Consider the following 19698-nt stretch of genomic DNA (forward strand, 5'->3'; position numbering starts at 1 on the left):
ATTGCCTAAGTTTTAGGAACAAATGAACCAGACTAACTAATCAAAGATGGCAAGTTTCAAAATGACAGAATCTCAATCTGTGAAATGCTGCTTCTTTACAAAGGTGGTTATTTTCCATAATCCAATGGAGAAAGCCTGCACGCAACACACACACACGCACGCACGCACGCACGCGCGCGCACACACACACACACACACACGGTCTCTGTTGACAGGGCAAGCGGAAGTGCCAGACGTCATTAGCAGAGACAAGGCTGCAGAGGAACACAAAGGAGCTCTGTCACTGAGATATGGAGGGATGGAGGGAGGGAGGAGGGCAGAGGGACAGAGAGAACGTGGGGGGAAGTTTGGATGGAGGAGAGATGGCAACGAGGAAGGGTAGAAGAAAGAAGGAGGAATAGAAAGAAAGGGGGAGAGAGCAATAGAAGGAGAAGAAGATGGAATGAGTGACAAAGAGAGAAGAAAGGGTGTGGAGGGGGAGAGAAAGAGAAAATGAAGGAGAGGAAAATTAATATGTATGAGGTGTGGGAGGACGGAAGTTAGAGAGAAGAATCTGTCTTCTGTGAGGACATTATTTTTTATGCTATGTGAACAGGCAGGACCTCTGTCCTTTACAATGTCATCATAGTCATAGTTTCATATTTACACTACACTTTATGATCATCTCTTTCTGTCTCTCTGCCTTCGTCTCTTTTCGTCCCCCCTCTCTCTCCTTGTCTTCTTTCTTAATCTCCTCGATTTCATTCTACCAGTTTGGACTTGTGGCAGATAGACTGACAGATTTACAGGTGCTTCTCATCTCCTTCCGCAAGATGGGGAAAAAAAACACAAATATGGCAGCGGCTCTCTAAAGCTCGGGGTTGTGTCAACAGTTTTGAATTCTTGCCGGCTTGTGTGAGCCACTTCATTGATTAAACATGGCAGGAAGAGAAGACCAATAAATAACCTTTATAGATCACTGCTAAGTGCATTTTTTAAAATGGCAAGTGGCCTGGAGGCTCGGGTCCAGCCCTGCGTCTGTCACAGAACGCTGTCAAAACTCTGGTGGTGCACTGCATCAGCGCAGGTCAGAAGCTGTCCCCGCTGAGCCCATTCGTGAAATTGAACATCAAGATAAGGAGCAGGGAGCTTTCAATCACACTGTGAAAGCAAAGAGTTTCATTGGTGAATTTCAATGATTAATACAAGTTGCGATAGAAAGAATGTCCAGTATGTTCTGAACAAATCAACGCTCGGTTTAATGTTAAAGCAGACTACTATGCTATGTGGTTCGTGAGAAATACAATGTACTCAAAACACAGGAAAACCATAAAGCTACTATGCAGATTCCCATGATCTTCTTTTCATTTAGGGCTCTAATGGCCAGTCCAAATCTATCGAGTCACAAAAGAGTCACAAGGAATCTCCAGAATGACTATGATCACATAAATTATTGATGTTCAGACTGTTTGCTCTGGTAACATTAGGCTCTGTCTGTGTTTAATTCATAGACGTGCAAATGTTTTGTTTAAATATCCGATGTGATGTTAGTGATATTCTTGTTTATGAGCACCTAGACTTTGCTAGTGGTTGCTTCTATTTATCGCAGTAATGAATCCATGCAGCAGTCGATAGGATGCATGTTCATTCATTTCATTCATGTTGGCCCAACACTGGCACACTAACCTTGCCGTTGGTAAGTGTGTGTCAAATCAAGTGTATTTGTAGAGTCCAATATTGCATATAATGTCTCAAAGGTCTTTACAGGCCCACACAACAGATGGTTCCTGACCCAGCCTAAAGCTCTCCAGGAAGTCAAGGAAAAACTCCCCAAAAAAAACCTTAGCACATAAGGGAAAAGGAAGAAAACTTGCAAGAGGCAATTCAAAAAGTGATTCCTTTTCCTTGAATGGCCAGGTGTGTAATGAGAGCTACAGGTGGGAGAGAACAAATAACTAAGGAAAGATGTAATAAGGAGAAGAGAAAGTGAAAGTGTGTTTAAAAATGAGCAGGAACAGTTAATATATATGTTATCAGGAAGTTTAAGGGTCCTCTGGACTGTAGCCAATCTCCCTGGACGTGGCCACCAGAGGAAAATTGACCCCAGGTTGAGCAGAAGGATCATTTGAATGGTTGAAAAAGCAGGGAGGAAAACTTCTAAACAGATACTACTTGACCTCCAAGATCAAAGTGGAACAGCGTCTGGTCGCTCCATCACTCGCTTTCCGAATGAGAGTCGGCTCCATGGAATCAGACCCAGGAAGAAAGCATAGACCCTGACAGTGGAACAAACTTCCAGCTCAGGAGAGAAGAAGTCTCATTCAGAGCTTCAGAGAGAGCTTCATTGCAGCGATTATCTAAAAAGGGGCACCAAATACGAGGGTAAAAGTTCCCAAAAAGTTTGTCCAGGCCATATTCGTACACTTTATTACTTAAAATATGTTCAAAAATCCAAACTAATCGAACAGTATCTGTAGATAATGAAATGTGTGGCAGCAGTCGCAATTGGAAAAGACGAGGTTCTGCTTATTGACGTTGATCCTATAGAACGTGACACATGTGCGTAGGGGTCAGTATCAAAACATGTCCAAGGACACCCTGGTGCCCTTTAACGTCCTCCTTCCTACAACATTTAGTTTCATCAACGGGTTTACCAGGAAGCATGCTGCATATTTGGCCTTCCCCATCTGTTGTGGAAGGGCACAATGAAGCATTTGTGCGCCTCCGGTCTGTGTCCTCTATCCGCCCCCCCCCCCCCCCTCTTTTCCTTTAAGCCACAGATGTTCCCTGTGTCATCCCACTGAAGCGCCTCCGGACAAGGCCATGTTCTGTGTGCGCGCCGTTAACGAAAAGCCCCCAAAGTCCAAGAGGACACCATGGGAACTGAGTAGCCGGCTTTGATAGAGCGGTCATGCAGACTTTTTTGGGATATTAGTGCCATCCGTTCATAGTGGGTCTTTGTGAGACACGTGGGGACACAGGCTGCGGCTGGTAAATTAAAGCAGAGCGCAGCCTTGATTCATTTCATTCCAGTAGACTGTGCATTTGTCACTGCTCAACAATGAATGACCACAGCACTGGAATTAGTACTGGACAGCAAACACTGGATAGTAGCAGTGGCGAACATAGAATAATGCGGGGGAGGAAATGCAGGGATTGTGTCATTGCCATTAGTCTGAGTTTTAAATTCAACAGCTTTGTCTACTGTACCTTCCTCTGTCACTGGCGAGAGCATCGATCTCATCGAAGAAGACGATGGAGGGAGCGACGGCCCTCGCCTTCCTAAAAACCTGCCAGCAGGAAGAGAAATGATGAAGAGGAAAACAACAAAACAGCATAATGATTAACCTTTTCGTATAATGACCGTCAGCAGTACACAGAAATATATACTGGAAACGGAGTGCTCATAAATGACATCACAGCTTCTTCTTTACATAAACAACTGGAAAGAATGCCATCTCTTTAGCTCTGGATCCGTTATGTTCACTTGTTGCTACTTCCTGTATTGCCACAAGGGAATGAGAGCATCATATGTACCTTCAGATGTTCCATCATATTATCTTTCAGTCTAATTGTGACATTACAGCATTTCATTGTAATAATCAGCTGTGGATTGGTTGAATGTACTTACTTCTCTCACTGCTCTTTCGGACTCTCCGACATACTTGCTCAGTAACTCCGGGCCCTGAAAAATTAAAGTTTAATATCATTAATGTGGAAGTACTGGGAACTGGATTCAACGCTAAATATGTTGCCAATGTTCTGAAAAGGCCATCACTTAATCCTCAGACAGGATGGATGAACAGGCCTGAGGCCAGAGTTTAAGTACTTTATTTTGTAGTCTTTAAGATTTTGTTGGTTAAGTATTACTTGGCACTACCGTGTACATATGTAGTTGATTTAACAAACAGCTGTTCTATTACCATGGGATTTTTTTGGGAGAGGAGTAACACAGTAAAACAACAGCTGAGAGGATGAGATGTGTGTGTGTGTGTGTGTGTGTGTGTGTGTGTGTGTGTGTGTGTGTGTGTGTGTGTGTGTGTGTGTGTGTGTGTGTTTGCTTGATCAGCACGAGAGTCCACCAGGTGAGAAAACCCATTGAGAGATTTACATGCTTGCACAATCTGGGTCTGTTGTTTGGACAAAGCAAGTCTGATTTGTGCTGATTTCAATTGCATTAAGGTGTTTACATGATGTTTGTGTACGGTAGTTACAGAGTACTGTTAGGAGAGTGATGCCATGTACTTATGTCATTGACTGAACAACATTTTAAAGAAGCAACCTCAACTATTCAAAAGCCCTGGCAAGGATTTTAAACTTTATTTCTTTCATGAATACATATACTTATATCATTATGACTGAACACACACTTTGTTACAAGAATATTACACCTTGGAGTGGAGAGGAGACTGTTCCCGAAAGAGCTGTTCCAATGTATCTCCAATTTAATAAGGCATAGTAATGCGGAACTACAATCATAAGAGAGATGCAGACATGTAAAAGGTAGTGGTTTCTGGAGTTTGTAGTGGAGTAGAGTACAAAAAAAGCAAAATGGAAATAGTTCAAACCTGTAAATAACTGTAAATACAGTCCTCGAGTCAATTTTACTCTCTATTTCTAGCAGTACAAAAAGTGCCACCACCAGTTCAACCCTGGCACAAACATGTCTGCCTCCTCTGCACCGAACATAACTTCGACTACGACCACGTAACTTCTAGGCCCGCTGCTGAGACAGATACTTCTTCCCCTCCTTCAGACCGTCCCTCCGTCTCTCAGACGCAGATAAACATCCACTCAGCCCTCACAAGACACTTCCTCCCCCTTGCAATCCACCCTTTCAACACCTCTGGGCTGATGGAGGAGACGACACTTCACTCCCAGCCCTTTTGTCTCCTGCACTAAGTGTGGAGGTTGACTCATTAATCCTGCGTTCTTCTCCCTGGCAGAGCCGTGAGTAGACGTGCTGGGTTCGAAACCCATTGACACTGTAAAGCTACAAGCTGTCTGTCTGTGTACGTGTGTGTGTGTGTGTGTGTGTGTGTGTGTGTGTGTGTGTGTGTGTGTGTGTGTGTGTGTGTGTGTGTGTGTGTCTACGCATGTGTGTTTATGTGCATGTACGTACATGCATCCACGGATGCGTGTGTGTGTGTGTTTGTGTGGCTGAAGTGGGAGGAAACTGAAATTGACAAGATGATAATAGGGCTTTTTCACACAGAGGAAACAGGCTGAGCCCTAAAGTGTCCACATTTAAATCTGGATAACGTATCTATGTCAAAGCAACCGCTGCACTGGAAAAACCTGATACTGTTATTGCAGATGCTGGAGAGCCGGCTTTCACCATGAGGGAGCGGATGTTTCTTAACCGCCTCTTAAAAGCCCATACAGTATCCGCTTTGATCATGTGTAATGTGCAGTACAAATATTTAGGTATACCGCATCGTTATCACCTTTGTGCCATCTGGGAATGCAGAAATACATAGAAAAAACATGATGTGAAAGTTAAACAAATAATTTCTGAGATATGCATGTATTTACCTGTTCTCTAACTTAAACAGTGTGGCGATGCAATCTCATACACTTATCTTGTAAAATAACCTGGATCTCTTGATTATGGTATGTGATATGTGTCTTGTCGTTTTTGTCTTTGTAAAGGTAAATAAGGGACATATTCAGGTTTTAAGGTTTTCATCCAGTCCATCTTGACATTTTGAAGGTGAGCGGAAATTCCCCATTTTCTGGCCCTGCATCAGGAGGGGAATTCACCAGTAGTAGAAAACAAACAGTCCGAGCAATCCACCGTATACTTTTTCAGAATGCCCATACTCACTTCTCACCTCTCCTAACCAATATCTGCAACCCAATTTGACCGGTGAATAGTGGGTTTCAGCCACCTTCTGACTTCCTGACAGCCACTTCAGATAGGCCACATTGTGACCTTAAAGGCTCCCGGCCAAAACTCTTGGAAATTGTTTCACTTGTTGACATGAACATGTTACAGAAGCAAAGGACCAATCAAAATCAAAGCTTTCGTTGAAGCTCATGATTAATGGGTTTGTCTTATCGGATGTGTTTCTGTAGGCAGCCATATCAAGTTCTGCATTACACTATGAAGTGAGATAAAAACATAACAATAAAATAATCATTTGTCCCCCTTATAGCATGAAATGTATGAACTTTAAACTCTAAAATCTACTCTTTCTTTATACAGTAGCTCCAGCAGTGAAACACTAAAGGGAAACAAAAATACAACTGCTACTACAACAAAAAATAGCCGGTCACTGTCATCACTGTGTGTACCACTATCGCAAAAAAAGGGTCAACTGAAGCTTGCGTGAGAGGGCCAGCATTTGCCGTTGGCTTATTAACACCGCTTGAGAGGTTCTGTCTCACCTCCTCGTCGCACATGGCAACAGCATTCAAAATGTTGACCAATCAACAATTCAACAAGCTGATCAATCAATCTCCGTCAACCGGGGCGGAGGCCGGGGCGACAGTGGGGGCGGCAGAGAGGATAGAGTGATGAATGAGAGAGGACAAACACAGGGTCAAAGGTTGGGTGGGGAGCCTCGCAAAGGAAGCCGGAGACAGTCTGACCGCCTCCAGGTTGTCATGGAAGTATCTACACCACTCTGACACGATATAATCTGTACGGAATTTGTGGAAGACATGCGTTTTGTGTGAGAATATGTTTAGCATCCAACGTACACGTACAGTTTGTCTGCTATTTAGAAAGAGACAACTAAATACATTTGATCTTGGCCCTGCTGGACAGGAGTGGTGTATAGCCAAATCAATCTCACTTTGGCTACCTCCAGTTGATTAGAAGCTTATTGTTATTGTAATTTAGGTGTAGGTGTTAAAAATCTTAACTATCTGTAATATTAAACTTTCATGTACTGTATATATGTGTGTGTGTCCATTCCATACAAAATACAACCTAAAGGCACTGAAACAAGATCGCCCAATCATTGTTTATATAGGCAGGTGAACTTTGTTTAAATGTATAAGACAAGTTAAGACACATCATGGTAATAAACCTAATACCTCACAGCACGTTGGCCATCAGCATGAACAAAAGGAATGCTGCCAATCTCGTATTTTTCATGGAGCAATTTGAAGTTTTGTTGCATTTGGCAGAGCAGTCAACCAGAATATGATTGGAGGCACACCTGCAAGAAATTGTCCAGTAATTTGTTCTTATTTGGTATGAATATTGAGGGGAAACAACCTTTTCAATCAGCATCTAATGTAAACAAGAAAAACTAAATATTCTTGAACCTTGTCTAGTGGAAGAAAACAAAGGAAGGCACCACAAGTAGAACAGATTATGACTCCTAATAACTTACTTTAACGGCTAAAAAGTTGAGCCCACTTTCATTAGCCAGGGCCTTGGCTATCATGGTCTTGGAGCAGCCCGGGGGTCCGTAGAGCAGGACCCCTTTAGGTGGCTGGATCCCCATGCGGGTGAAGGCCTCAGGGTGCCTCAGAGGCCACTCCACCGCCTGTTTCAATTTGAGTTTCACCTCCTCCATCCCACCCACATCTGACCAGCGGACCTGCAAAGACGGAAATTAGAAATGTGTAGGAATTAGAAAGAAGAGATTTAGGTGGCGACAGTCTGCATCAAAATGTGGGTTATAGGGACAATTGTGTACGAATTGTATCCTGTGACGACTAAGCAAGCAAATGTTGGGCTAACCAGCATGAGATGTAAGAAACACACTATCCAATGTAAGACCCTACATCTACATATTACAAGTACATACAGTAAATACCATAATATGGCATAAACCTTGTTATCTTGTAGAATAAAGGTTTGGTATCATGGCAGTCACATGCCCCTGCTGATCAATTTCTTCAACACGATCAATATAGGAAGCATAATTGCAAGATTTATTGTAACATCTAAATCAAGATTGCTTAGATTGCTAGATTATTAATGTAATCTAGTGCAGGCATTAGTTCTATGACGTGAAACAGTCCTCTTCGCTTAAATGCCTGAATGAGCTGAGTCAGAATGTAAGGCCCTGAAAGTATGAATGCAAGTATGTTTCCGTACATACTATCTTTAAGTCAATCTGACCACTGGTTTCCTAGTTATGTTCATTGGCTGATAGTACACACAGACACACAAAGTCCCTTTACAGTGCCATAAGGAGAAGAATGAAAACAAGACAAATCTGGAATCGAAGCACAAAGTCAAATCCCTATCTATCTGTTTTGGTTTTTCTAACAGTCAACATATAGATCTCAATATGTTGCTCAATAGACACAATATGCAATCAATCAAGCTGCGTCATCACCATATTAGAGAACAACAATTACCGTCCTGCCAATTTGTAATAAGTGAACAACATTGGCTGGCCTGACATGTTGTTCTAACCCGCTCCAGCCCTTGTGAAGCACGAGCCCCAAACACGTCGCCAACAATAAGTGCAGCAGACCAAACACATTTTGATTGCGTGCTGATGTCATCCATGTTTCTCGTGTAAACCCACACAGAGGACCTTTTCACTTTCTGACCGCCGGAGTAAATTGCAAAGAACGATGAATTCTTCCAGATTAATGATGGGACTCGGCCAAAAGCGACGTGAAATAAAAGCTTATTTGGAAGGAGATCAAGGGATTTTTTTTGTTAAATCAGGACGGGGGTATTAAAAAAAAAACAACAGAGGGAGCCAGACAACAGCTGTCTGTGTGACAGATGGAGCGATGGAGTCTTCTAGAAAACAGCCAGAGGAGATAAGACCAGCACAAACTATCATCCATAACCTTTTTCACGACTTTCACCCTTTGAAGTGACTCATTTACTTCCTGCACCCTCTTTTGTGACATTTCAACATTCACCCTCATCTTCTTACTCTCTTTCTTCATTACTTTCCTGCTCCTCATTAGTTTATCCATCCATGCCCTCCTCCTCTCCTTTTTCTTTCTTTTTTTCTATGTCTTGCCTGTTCTCGCTATCATCTTCTTTTTATGTCCCCTCTTATCCTTCCTGTCCCCTTTTTTCAATGTTGGAATCTCTCTCTCTCTCTCTCTCCCTCTCTCTCCCTCTCCCTGTCTCGTATCTGTTCCGTCCTGTCTTTCTGTTTCTTATCTGCGCCATCTCTCCGTATCTCCGTTCACCACGCTCGCTTCCTTACATCGTTTGAACCTCTTACTACCACCACGGCGTCTCACTCTCATAAATATCACTCCTTCCTCTCTCCCTCTCATTCGCCCCTCCACTCCCTTCTCTCCCTCCAGAGGTAACACATCCCAGGCCACCGGCGCCGTCTCCAGGGAACGAAAGCACCTAATGGAAACCTGGCGTCTGGCCACATACTGTAAATACCGAACAATTTATGGACAGTGCCGAGCGAGAGAGAGAGAGAGAGGAAAGGAGGGATGGCGGGGAGGGAGGACAGGAAGGGAAAGAGGAGTGCTGCAGAGATGAGGAGATAGACTGGAAGTAAGGGAGGGAATCAAAAGGTTCATACTGGGATGCAAAGTGGAATGAAAGTTTAGAAATTAACAGTAAAACATGCTAATATGTGACATCAAATCATAAATTGCATTTTGTAAATTATTTTTTACATCACATTTCAATAAAACATGATGTTATATAAAATCATACCTAACTAAAATAAATACATAATCATTTCTATTTGATTATAACAACTACACTATGAATCTCCGCTTCATGAGGAGCACACACTCAGTATGTTGACATGCACTTTAAAAGTTCCACTATACAATAATCAAGGCCATAAATTGTGTTTTTCAAACAAAATGCATACTTTTTTAATGTAAACTTATTATGATTCAAACGGGCACAAATCCTTCTGTTTGCTATGACAGACAGACAATTTATTAAGGCATGTAAACGTCTTAATGTCAGTCTGCAGCCTATATCAACTTAATCAAATCATTCCTCAGAAATTCTGGCCTGTAAAATTTAAGTTGAATCAAAAATTGAGCACCTGATATAAATACCAAAACTCGATTAAAACGTTGGGTAGCTGTTTTTCAAAGTCCTTTTGATGTGCTTAGATGAAATAAAATTGGAATTTACTGCAGCTAGTCGTCTCTGGTTTGGGATCAATCAATCAGTTGTTGCCATTATAACAGGTTCAGACAGTATTTCTACACTAGATGCCAGTTCAATCCCAAACGTTTTCCTAAGCTCTTTCATAACGTTTCCATGGTGCAATAAGTAACATTTAGCTCAATTGTTTAACCTCTTGGGGTCTTGCCAAGATCACAATCATTATTTCAAAATGTTTGGTTATGTTCCACAACGTTCACACACATTTCAATGGATTTTCATGACCGTAGAAATCCTGTCCAGAGCTAGTTCAGAGTGTGTGTGACTACGTTCTCAGAACTCCTCCTCAGAAGTTGTCTTGGTCGACATAAGAGATTGATTCTCTGTGTGCCATGTAGGTGTGAAAGCACCTTAAGTAGACATGGATTCCCAATGAAAACAATATGAATTTGTTGCTTCCTTTTGCTTTAAAGATTTGATGTTCTGCAGTCTGCAATTTCAGGTGTTGGGAGTCTCTGTGTACAACAGGCAAAGATGACAAATACAGCACTAAATTTACACGCTAAAGCACTAAATGTTCACCGTGACAGATTACTGAGCTCAAGTAAGTGTAAAGGTTCTGTAAGTTTATTTTCATTCTATACACTGGCTGTCTGGAGGGTTATTAATCAGTCTTAGTGAGAACATATGATATGCTTTGGAAAAATGTCTACCATTAATGGAACATATACAATGTCTGTTCTTAATGTATTAACACGTGCAGAACCGCTGATATTGTTCTTTGAAATGGCTCCGGCGGGCTTTGCAGATAATTTGTCACATTAGGTGGCTTTGGTTTATGACACTTTAGTACTTTGGGTGATATGTGATGTGACGGTTTAGTGTGGTCGACCGCACCCACCACCACCAGGCAACCATCAGACATTACACACAACCTGTTCACCTGCGACACTGTGTCACGTGACTCTATAGGTGCTACGGCATTTATTGAGTGTTACCGTCACACACCCTCCCCCACCCCCCCTAAATACGACCGGCTGTTTAGATCGGCGCAAATCATAGAGTGCTTACTCAGAGTAACACACACGTAGATTATCTGACTGTAAATCAATGTGTTCAGGCATGTAAGGAACTTTATTGGATGATGCCGCCACTGTGCAATGTCTCATTTATACTTGGGAGAATCCTGTTGATTCCAATCATGTATTCAAGCTCAATTAAATGTGTCTTTATTAGCAGTAGAGCCGAGTGCATGTAAACAAACTGAGAGTGATGCTAGAAATCTCACATAATCCGTGACCGAATCAATCTCCCACCTCTCTGAAACTGTGTCTCTGCTGAAGATGTTGTGTATGTTTGCTGTTAAACGTCCGCAGACCGAATCAAGGCATCATCGCAAATACCAATCTAAAGTAACATTTGGCGGGATTAAAGCAGCTGTGGAATTAGAAGGCAATGTTTTGACTCATACCTCTCTATGCTGTGTTTTTTCCACTCTTCCCTCCCTTCCTTTTTTTTGTGTGCGAGACCCAGTTATTATCTTTTACTGTTGTTTTCTGAACTTTACAAGAGGCCTCTCAGGCTCTGGCCCTTTGATGGGGGGGGGGCGGGGGGGGGGGTTGAAAAGAGGGAGCGGGGGGGGGGGGCTTCTCAGACAAAAAAAAAACTCTAGAAAGAGACAAGGAGGAAGTTAAAGAAGAGGAATAAATGGTTTGTTATACAAATGCCAAATGAAAATATGGAAGCCAGACTGCACAGTGGAAGATGATTATCTGTAAAAGATGGCGGGCAAACGAGAAAGATGTCAAAGGAAGAATCTCATGTCACAAAATAAACAAAGGATAAAGAATGAACTTGTTCTGTTATTTTCATGTCAATGCATCGTAAATGGAGAGGCCCTAATCTGTAAAAACTGAAATCTCTGGAAGTGTGATTTGAGAAGGTTCCAGAAGGAACTGGAGGCGTGCATTCGTCCAGCACCACTGGAAGTTTCTTATATAAAATGAATTAGAAACAAATGTTTGCACTCATGTGGATATAATCAAGTCCGGGGCTCTGTGGCTGGCCTTTCAGCTGAGCTGCGCTAGGGGGATAAACTCAAACTCCCTCTTCTCTCTTGTTTCCAGGAACCAGCCGCAAGGACTGAACGTCTCTGGGTGAGCTCAGTGCAGAGTGCTGCAGAGAGCTGGGGGGTGGGGGGGGGGCGAGTGAAGGGAAAGAGGAAGGACGTTTCTTTCTTTCTTTTTCTCTCTCTCCCTCTCTCTTTTTTTTGGTTGCTGGCAGGAACTGCTGGCGATCTGCTTTCAATTACCGGTGGAGGAATGATGTTAGCCTTCTTCCTGTCCGTTATGTCTTGCACATGCAAACTCCAAAACATCCTGGAGTCTCTCCACTGTCCTCTCATCTCTCTCTCTCTCTCTGTCTGCTGAGAGCAGAGTGATTCATCCTCATTGCAGAGGAGGGCCAAAAAGCCACAGGGCCATTTCCACTCTTCCTCAGCCTGACCCCTTCCTTTAAGTGGTGGTGATTCAGTGGTCAGTGGTCCACAGAGCAGTTAAGGGATTTGTGGACGTGCATTAGGAGGAGAATGGAGGCACGGCTTCCACACCAAACGAGCTGTTATTGATGAGCTTCTTCTTTTCTCTTGGGGTGTCAACTACAGATGCCGCTTGGTTTATTCTTGGTATTTGTGCTTTACACAATGAAAACATTGTGTGCGGCAACAACAAATTCTCTGCAGGCCCGTTGCAATAATGAATGCAACCGAGGCACAAATAATGATGATTACAACATGCTGCTTCAGATGACAGATAGTGCCATTAAGGAGGACATGGAATGCTGCTTTTAAGATTAAATAATTGCCGATTTCAATAAATATCCTCCGTCCTTATTCTTTCAGATGCAATAATCACCTCTTGTCTAACTGAATACACAACGTTAAAAGGTACTTTCCCTTTTTTTCCAAACATAGTATCTAGGGTCTAAATTTGGTAATTTTGGTAATGATGCACTGTTGGTCTGTTAGCTACTGTCTGTCTGGAGAGAACTACACATGCAGATACTCCACCTGAGAGCTGCTTAAGACCGCCTAGCTAAACATTTGAATAGTCAAACAGGAGATAAACAGAAACTAAATCTCTGCTAAAACTAAAACTACATTTGCAGTCGTTGTTTCATTGCTGTCAAGTGCTAAAGCAGAATAACAAATAAAACACTGAGCCGATTCCTTATTACTTTGCAGACAGGCGTCTTTACTTTCTGGTGTTTTCCCTCTTCTTTCCCCCCACGTCTATTCAATCATTTGGACACACAGCAGTAAAAATAGAAAGAATGACACAAATGACCACCTGTTGCTTGCTAATGTCTCAAACTAAATGGTTTTGATCTGTTCTCAGTTACTGTATGCTGTGGAGAAACAAAACTGAATATGTTGAAAGATTCTTCAGATGCATGCTGGTTTCTTAGTTCCGGAGGTTTTAGTTCTTGGAGCTAATATGAAATCTGTCCTATCCCATGTTGCAAAAAGCCCAGAAATCATAGAATACAGCACTATGATAAATATGCACCATGACACGAGCTTTGCGGTGAATTGTCTGGTGTAAAGGTGAATGATTGGTGCTCGTGAATTGCATTGTTGACCAATTTACACGAGGATTCTAGCTCAGGGGAGCGGTGTGTCATCATGAACAGCTGTCTCGACACGCCAAAGAGGAAATACTGTAGTAATTCGTCTTTCAGGACAGAGAGTAACAGATGTAGTTTATGAATAAAGCAACGTGGCAGTGTTGACGCTGTTTGTCCTTAACAGATTAAGAATGTTTTACTCTGTGACCACAGTAGAGGCAGATAGGCTTGGTGTACAGTACCTTGGGAACATCGATAGCAACCTCCCTCATGGCGCTGGGCTTCACAACAGACGTAGCCCACTGGAGGTCCTGCAGAGTGACCGTCACCTTCCCCATCAGCTGCAGATCGGACGGTGGGTGGGAACCTGCCAGAGCTCGCCTCAGTGCACGCAAACCTGCACAGAAGAAGAGCACAAGAAGAAAATAAAAGCTTGCTCTGAGCTTTCTGTACTGATTTTATATTTATAAGAATGTTCTGACTTGAATGGATTTTATGAATGCGTCAAAAAAAACATATGAACAAAATGAATAGACAGCAACAGGACCAGCGAAACAATATTAAATAAGAAAGCTTCCAATTATGTAACGGCTTCACAATCACATCCATACACACACACACACACACACTCAGAGAGAGAGAAGAAAGCAGTAGTGCAAACTAAAGCCACATTAAATATGATGAACTAATTAAAAGACACAATAAAATCATTTTAAACAGTCGTGAATAAATTAGATGTGACAGTCAGGCTACATATTTTCATACATTTTAAGTCAAGCCAAATACAAACATCATACACAATGCAAGAATAGTGCCAGCTGGCAAATTAGCATCGACAGGACGAAAGGATTGCTTCGAACTTGTTTTGATTTTGCAGTATTCTCCAATTTTTTATTGCCGACTTCAATAACGAAGACTTGGAGGAGGCTCGAGCAAAAACTACTGGATTCCCAACAAACACATTAACAAACAATGCTGTGGCTTACAGAGATCGAAAACAAGTCACCAGCCAAATGCATGTTTGGAACAAGCTTTCTGCTCTGCCTCCAAAGACATACAGACTTACAGCCTTAGATACTACAATAGCAATGATGAGTCATTCGCCATATTGAGAGACAGAGTTGAGGTATGTGCCAGATTAAAGGAAAGGACATGAAGTTTGCTTAGGATGCGATACAAGTGACGTTGTGGCTTGAGGGGTTTGATCCATCCAACGTGCAGTCGGTCCAACTTTTGACTCCAAACATTCAGGCTGGTACATGCTGTGATGATACACACGATGGAACACGCAGAACGGATGCAAATCTCTAAATGAGTGCTAATTCCCCTTTTGACGAACACAAGATATTTGGCTGTGCATTGTGAGGGAGTAAAAGAGAGAAGACTGAAGGGCAGAGAAGTGTAATTGAAGTGCTTAAGGTCTGAATGCACATGGTTACAGAGAATTCAGCAAAGAGAGCGAGGGAAGAAGCCACCAACGCAAACAATGATGTGTCAGTACGGATGATGAGCCTGCGGATCGACTCGCAAAAGAGGTCACAGTAGGCTGATGAGAGGGTGGCTCTCCAAAAAGCTCAGGCAATAAGAGAGTTTGTATCATCTTTATACTGTAGGTCAAGACATACAAAACAAAAAATTACAAGATGTTGTTTATTCAAATGAAATTCATGAAGCTTCAACTTTCTTCCTGCTTCACACTCACTGACACTGGGAGTCTGCCAGCTCAAACCAAAGTCTGCTACAGCTGAACACAGACCACGTTTCAAGTGGTCGGTCAAGTGCCTTGCTCATAGGATGCAAATAACTGCTGCTAACAGAAGGGTGCTATTTCTATCTTCTATCAGGGATAACATTGGATCCTGGTTCCTTGGTGCAAAATGAAAGTTCTTGAGTTTCTGAAAACTTGCTTACTTGTTCATAAGCACAGCCACAAGCGTTTGTTGCGACACACATGGCCAACCTGGAAGCGCCTCTACCGGGGATCCGACCCGAGTCTTTGCATTAGTTTGGTCAACAGAATTCACGGAAAAAAAATTCTACAACCTCGCTGAGAGCAGCTGTTATACGAGCAGGGGATCCTCATTTTCATTTTTCGGCCCACTCCACTTACACTTACCACCAATTACAGAGGGAAAACAAGGGAGGTCTTCTGGGCTAGATCTGGTTGCGATACTGCAGCCGATCAATTGTAAACAGGTGGCAAAGTACGTGTGAAAAAGCCAAATGAGTATTGCTAAAACGATGCAAATGCCATGTGTGCCATCAGCTTGAGGCCAGCTGTGTAGATTCAGGCCATGCAGGTGGGAGGACAGGTCCTGTAGGAGTGAATTACACACTAAGCGTGGGCAATGATTAGTAGGTACACAACCACCACACGACCATGTTTCCAAACGCAGAGCTGGTAACACTATATATTAGACGTACAACTCTTCTCCGTGCACATGTGCAAGCATCACGGAGACACACACGTCAACGCTTAGCTTCCTCTTCTGAGCTAAAGGGGGGTGGGGGGGGAATGGGTGGGAGGGTAGGCTGGAGGGGAACGGACGTGGGCCAGGGCCGGGGGCCAGAGAGCAGACGAGAGGGGATTTACGATCAGACAAGACTGCATCCTGTTTATATTTTCCAGAACGAAGCAGGGGACAGAAGGGGACGGAGGGAGAGGGAGAGCAAGAGCGAGAGAGAGAGAGAGATGCAGAGAATGAGAAACACAATTAATGCAAGAAGGTTCATCTTGTCTGTCCCACTTCCCCGTGTACATCTCTTTTTGGTTCATTTGCTCAGCAGATACAGAGAGTAACTGTGTTTAAGTGCAGGTTTGAACTATTACCACTACTTACTTGAACATCTCCACTTTAAAAGATTTCAAATTGTATTCCACATATAGTGTCCATAGTTGTTGACGAGTTACTGCTTTCTTTTCCTGAATCCTTCTGCCTTCTGTCCTTCCCTCCTTGTTTCAACCTCCATTACATTGCTCCATCTTCCCTTTGCTTTGGCTTCCTTCTTTCCTTCTATCTGTCCTTCTGTCTTTTATTCCTTTCTAACTTCAGCTCATTTGAAAACACCAACGTTCCTTCAATTGGAACTACAGTAATTTCAACTCTTGCTCTTTTATACACTGAGCACACATTCTACTGCTAAAACGGAATTTCCATTGTCCTATTGTGACTTTGACTTTGGTAAAGGCTTTGAGTGCTTCCACCGCTGCCACTGTCTCGCTCCATCCACCTCTTCATCCCCAGAGGTCCAAAACATCCCATCCATCCACCTGGCTGCTGCCTCAGTCCTTCCTCTTCTTCTGCATTAACGCTTCGCACCGGCGCCGCACAAAAACATCTGGTCCGAGTGGAAGGGACAAGGCAGCGGAGGGCAGGATGTGGAGGGAAGCAGGGGAGTGGAAGGAGGTGAGGTGGGGAGGGGGGCAGCAGCCATATTACACCATATGTCATAACCCTAAAACCACCAACATCTTGTCCCCGTGAAGGTGGAAGGCCACAGCCATGAGATGGAACCGGGCAGGAAAACTGTGTTCAGCTATCGTTGAGAAAGCTCACATCTTTTAAAATCAGTACGCTACTATCACTATGGTCTGCTTCTGCAATTTTCTTTTATGAACTTCTTGTGCTTGTGCCTGGACCTCCTCCACAATCCAGTTCCAATACTTCATTGGTGTTAACAGTTCAGATCAGAGTTTTAAAAAGTGTTTAAAACAGATTTGCTATAAATGTCCAGTCTTTTAAACGTGGCATCTCTATGGTTGCAATGATGCAACGTTTGAGCCAATACTGTAAGTGCACTGTCATCACACCGCCATTAAGGGTGGAGACCAGATTTCCAGAGTGTAGTGGAAATGGAGCAGACTGCAGACCAGGTACAGCTTGGTACAATTCAACCCAGACCAGCAGCAACATGACAGAAACTGGATTACTAACCTGAACACAAAGCTTTCAGGGCAGTTCAGGACCTTTGTCTTAAGGAATACATTTATACAGGCATGAACTGCGACTTTGATAATGTTTAACACATACTTCCTACTTGTTATGATAAAATATAACAAATAAAGCACAGAACATCCAGTTTAATGCTAATGCTGAAATAATCTCAAACATGTTTTAAAAATGTCAAAGATATCTACTGTATATATTAGCAATATAATCTTTTTCAGTCAAATATTCCTTCTACAGATTTGAGATATGATACTTAATTAGGGTGGAAACTTCTTGACTTCTCTGTCAACGCAGCAGCTCAATTCCTGTAAGCATGAAACTTTTGAGTTTAATAAAAACAGACTTAAAGGGCAAATATGGCTGCATGGAGCCCGGGGGATGCAGTAGATAAATGTTTAATAAAAGTTTCACTCTGAATCACCTCAAACCATCCTACAGTGAATCTAGCGTGCTGCCAGCAATAATGACAAGCCTCGCAAAAGAAACCGCCTGACCAGAGGGGGAAGTGGAGGTTCATAAGCCACAGAGCTCTGAATCCAGCCTGGATGGCCGGAGGGCAGCGGAAACTCAATTCGGTGATGTGACTTGAACATTTTGCTTTAGGGATTCTCTCTCTCTTGACTAATCTTGGCGGGGTCCAACCACACATTTGGCTTAGTTATGAAAACATCCGATGGGAAGGGAGGAGGGGGAAAAAAGAGGCAACACAACAGAATTTAATCTGAACCTTATGTGGACTCTTTTTCCTCGTTCTCGCTTGGACTTTGCCTTTCCAGAATGCTGCAAATTCACCAGCGATCTAGTGGGAATTGAGAATAAGGGGGCCCCTCTAAATGTACAAGAATGCACATTTGCAAAACATCACACCGGGGCACAAACTCGGTACGGTGGAGAGGGAAGAACTTCTTTCACAGAGCTGAAATTGGCCGGGGAGAGGAGAGAAGAGAACAAAATGGTTATTTGTGGCTTTTCAGCAAGGGATGGTCTTAATTAAGCGAGTCCACAACAGACCTTCCCCTAAATCAAGGTCTTCTCTTTAGGGGTCACCTCCGCTGACCCTCGCACCAAATTAGCCCTTGAGAAGCAAGTCCCTGAATACAAACCATTATTCTCACAGATGCTTCAACATGCGATGGCAACACATTTGAAGTCTTTACAGTAGAGGGACAAACTTTGAAGCAGCGGCCATCAGTGGACATGTGATTTCTCATAGCAGTTTGAGTGAAAACAAATGAGCTTTGGGAGGATATGAGGCATCGTCAGGCAGCCCACACTTAATCTGAAAGATCTGGAGGTTGGGTTGATAACATTAATCAATTTTCCAAATCACAATGGATGCAAATGAGACAAAAAATACTTACACAGGCTACTGCTGAAGCATTTTAAAAAGGTCTGCAACAACTTATGTAGATTTTGTAACAAAAAGGTAACAAGCTGTGATTAACTGGAATATATAATGTATATAGTGTGACGTGAGCTCCAAATTATGTTAGCGGTAGTGCAGCTGTGGCATACTGGGGTAATTATGCTCCTATGATGCTCTGTGGGGGCTCGTGAGGAAGTCCATCCTTCCAAATTGCAACACGTTTGTCCTGAGGAGCAAACAAAAATGGCATCACTACCGCTTGGTAAACCTGCACGTTCCAGTTAGGGACCATTGTGAAAGTGCAGTCATTAAAACAGCTGACCTTTATGTGTTTAGTATAAAATGTATGTGCATTTAAAAACTTTGTTTTGACATGGGCCAACCTACCAACTGTGCAGCTCTCTAAACAGTAATGCTACTTCTTTTGACGTTTGACCTGACGGATGCGGTGCAGTATCCTCGCTTTAGCCAGTATTCAGACTTGCTAGCACACAATATAAGTTTCAAAACATTATTTCTTGTAATCTGCTCAGATGAAATACATCAGGTTACCAAAATCAGAAAACCGGAAATTCTCCTCTTTGTGCTTTCAAACCACCGCAGAGAGTCTGACGTCAGGTTTGTAGATTTTCAATTATTTTTTCGGATTTTTGCTTATAGCTTATAGCAAAAACAAAAGTGTTTCATACACCAAACTCTGCACTGCAATGATTGTGGTTTGTTCTCCAAAACTGTAGAGCAAGAGCCTTTTC

General features: G+C 42.8%; 1 protein-coding gene across 2 annotated transcripts in view; it reads right to left on the reverse strand.

The window, feature by feature from the left end:
* The window catches only part of afg2a (AAA ATPase AFG2A), a 102015-nt gene that overhangs the window by 67814 nt on the left and 14503 nt on the right, over positions 1 to 19698 (reverse strand). For both annotated transcript variants that reach the window (XM_076149193.1, XM_076149192.1), the window contains exons 11-14: positions 13873 to 14027; positions 7326 to 7535; positions 3611 to 3664; positions 3190 to 3269 (exon numbers count right to left, since the gene is read on the reverse strand). In XM_076149193.1, coding sequence (XP_076005308.1) covers positions 3190 to 3269; positions 3611 to 3664; positions 7326 to 7535; positions 13873 to 14027 — 499 coding nt within the window. The remainder of the gene's footprint in view (positions 1 to 3189; positions 3270 to 3610; positions 3665 to 7325; positions 7536 to 13872; positions 14028 to 19698) is intronic.

This window comes from Genypterus blacodes, unplaced genomic scaffold (genome assembly GCF_046128005.1).
Source record: "Genypterus blacodes isolate CSIRO-AG114 ecotype Tasmania unplaced genomic scaffold, CSIRO-AGI_Gbla_v1 ptg000044l_1, whole genome shotgun sequence".
Classification (NCBI taxonomy): Eukaryota; Metazoa; Chordata; class Actinopteri; order Ophidiiformes; family Ophidiidae; genus Genypterus; species Genypterus blacodes.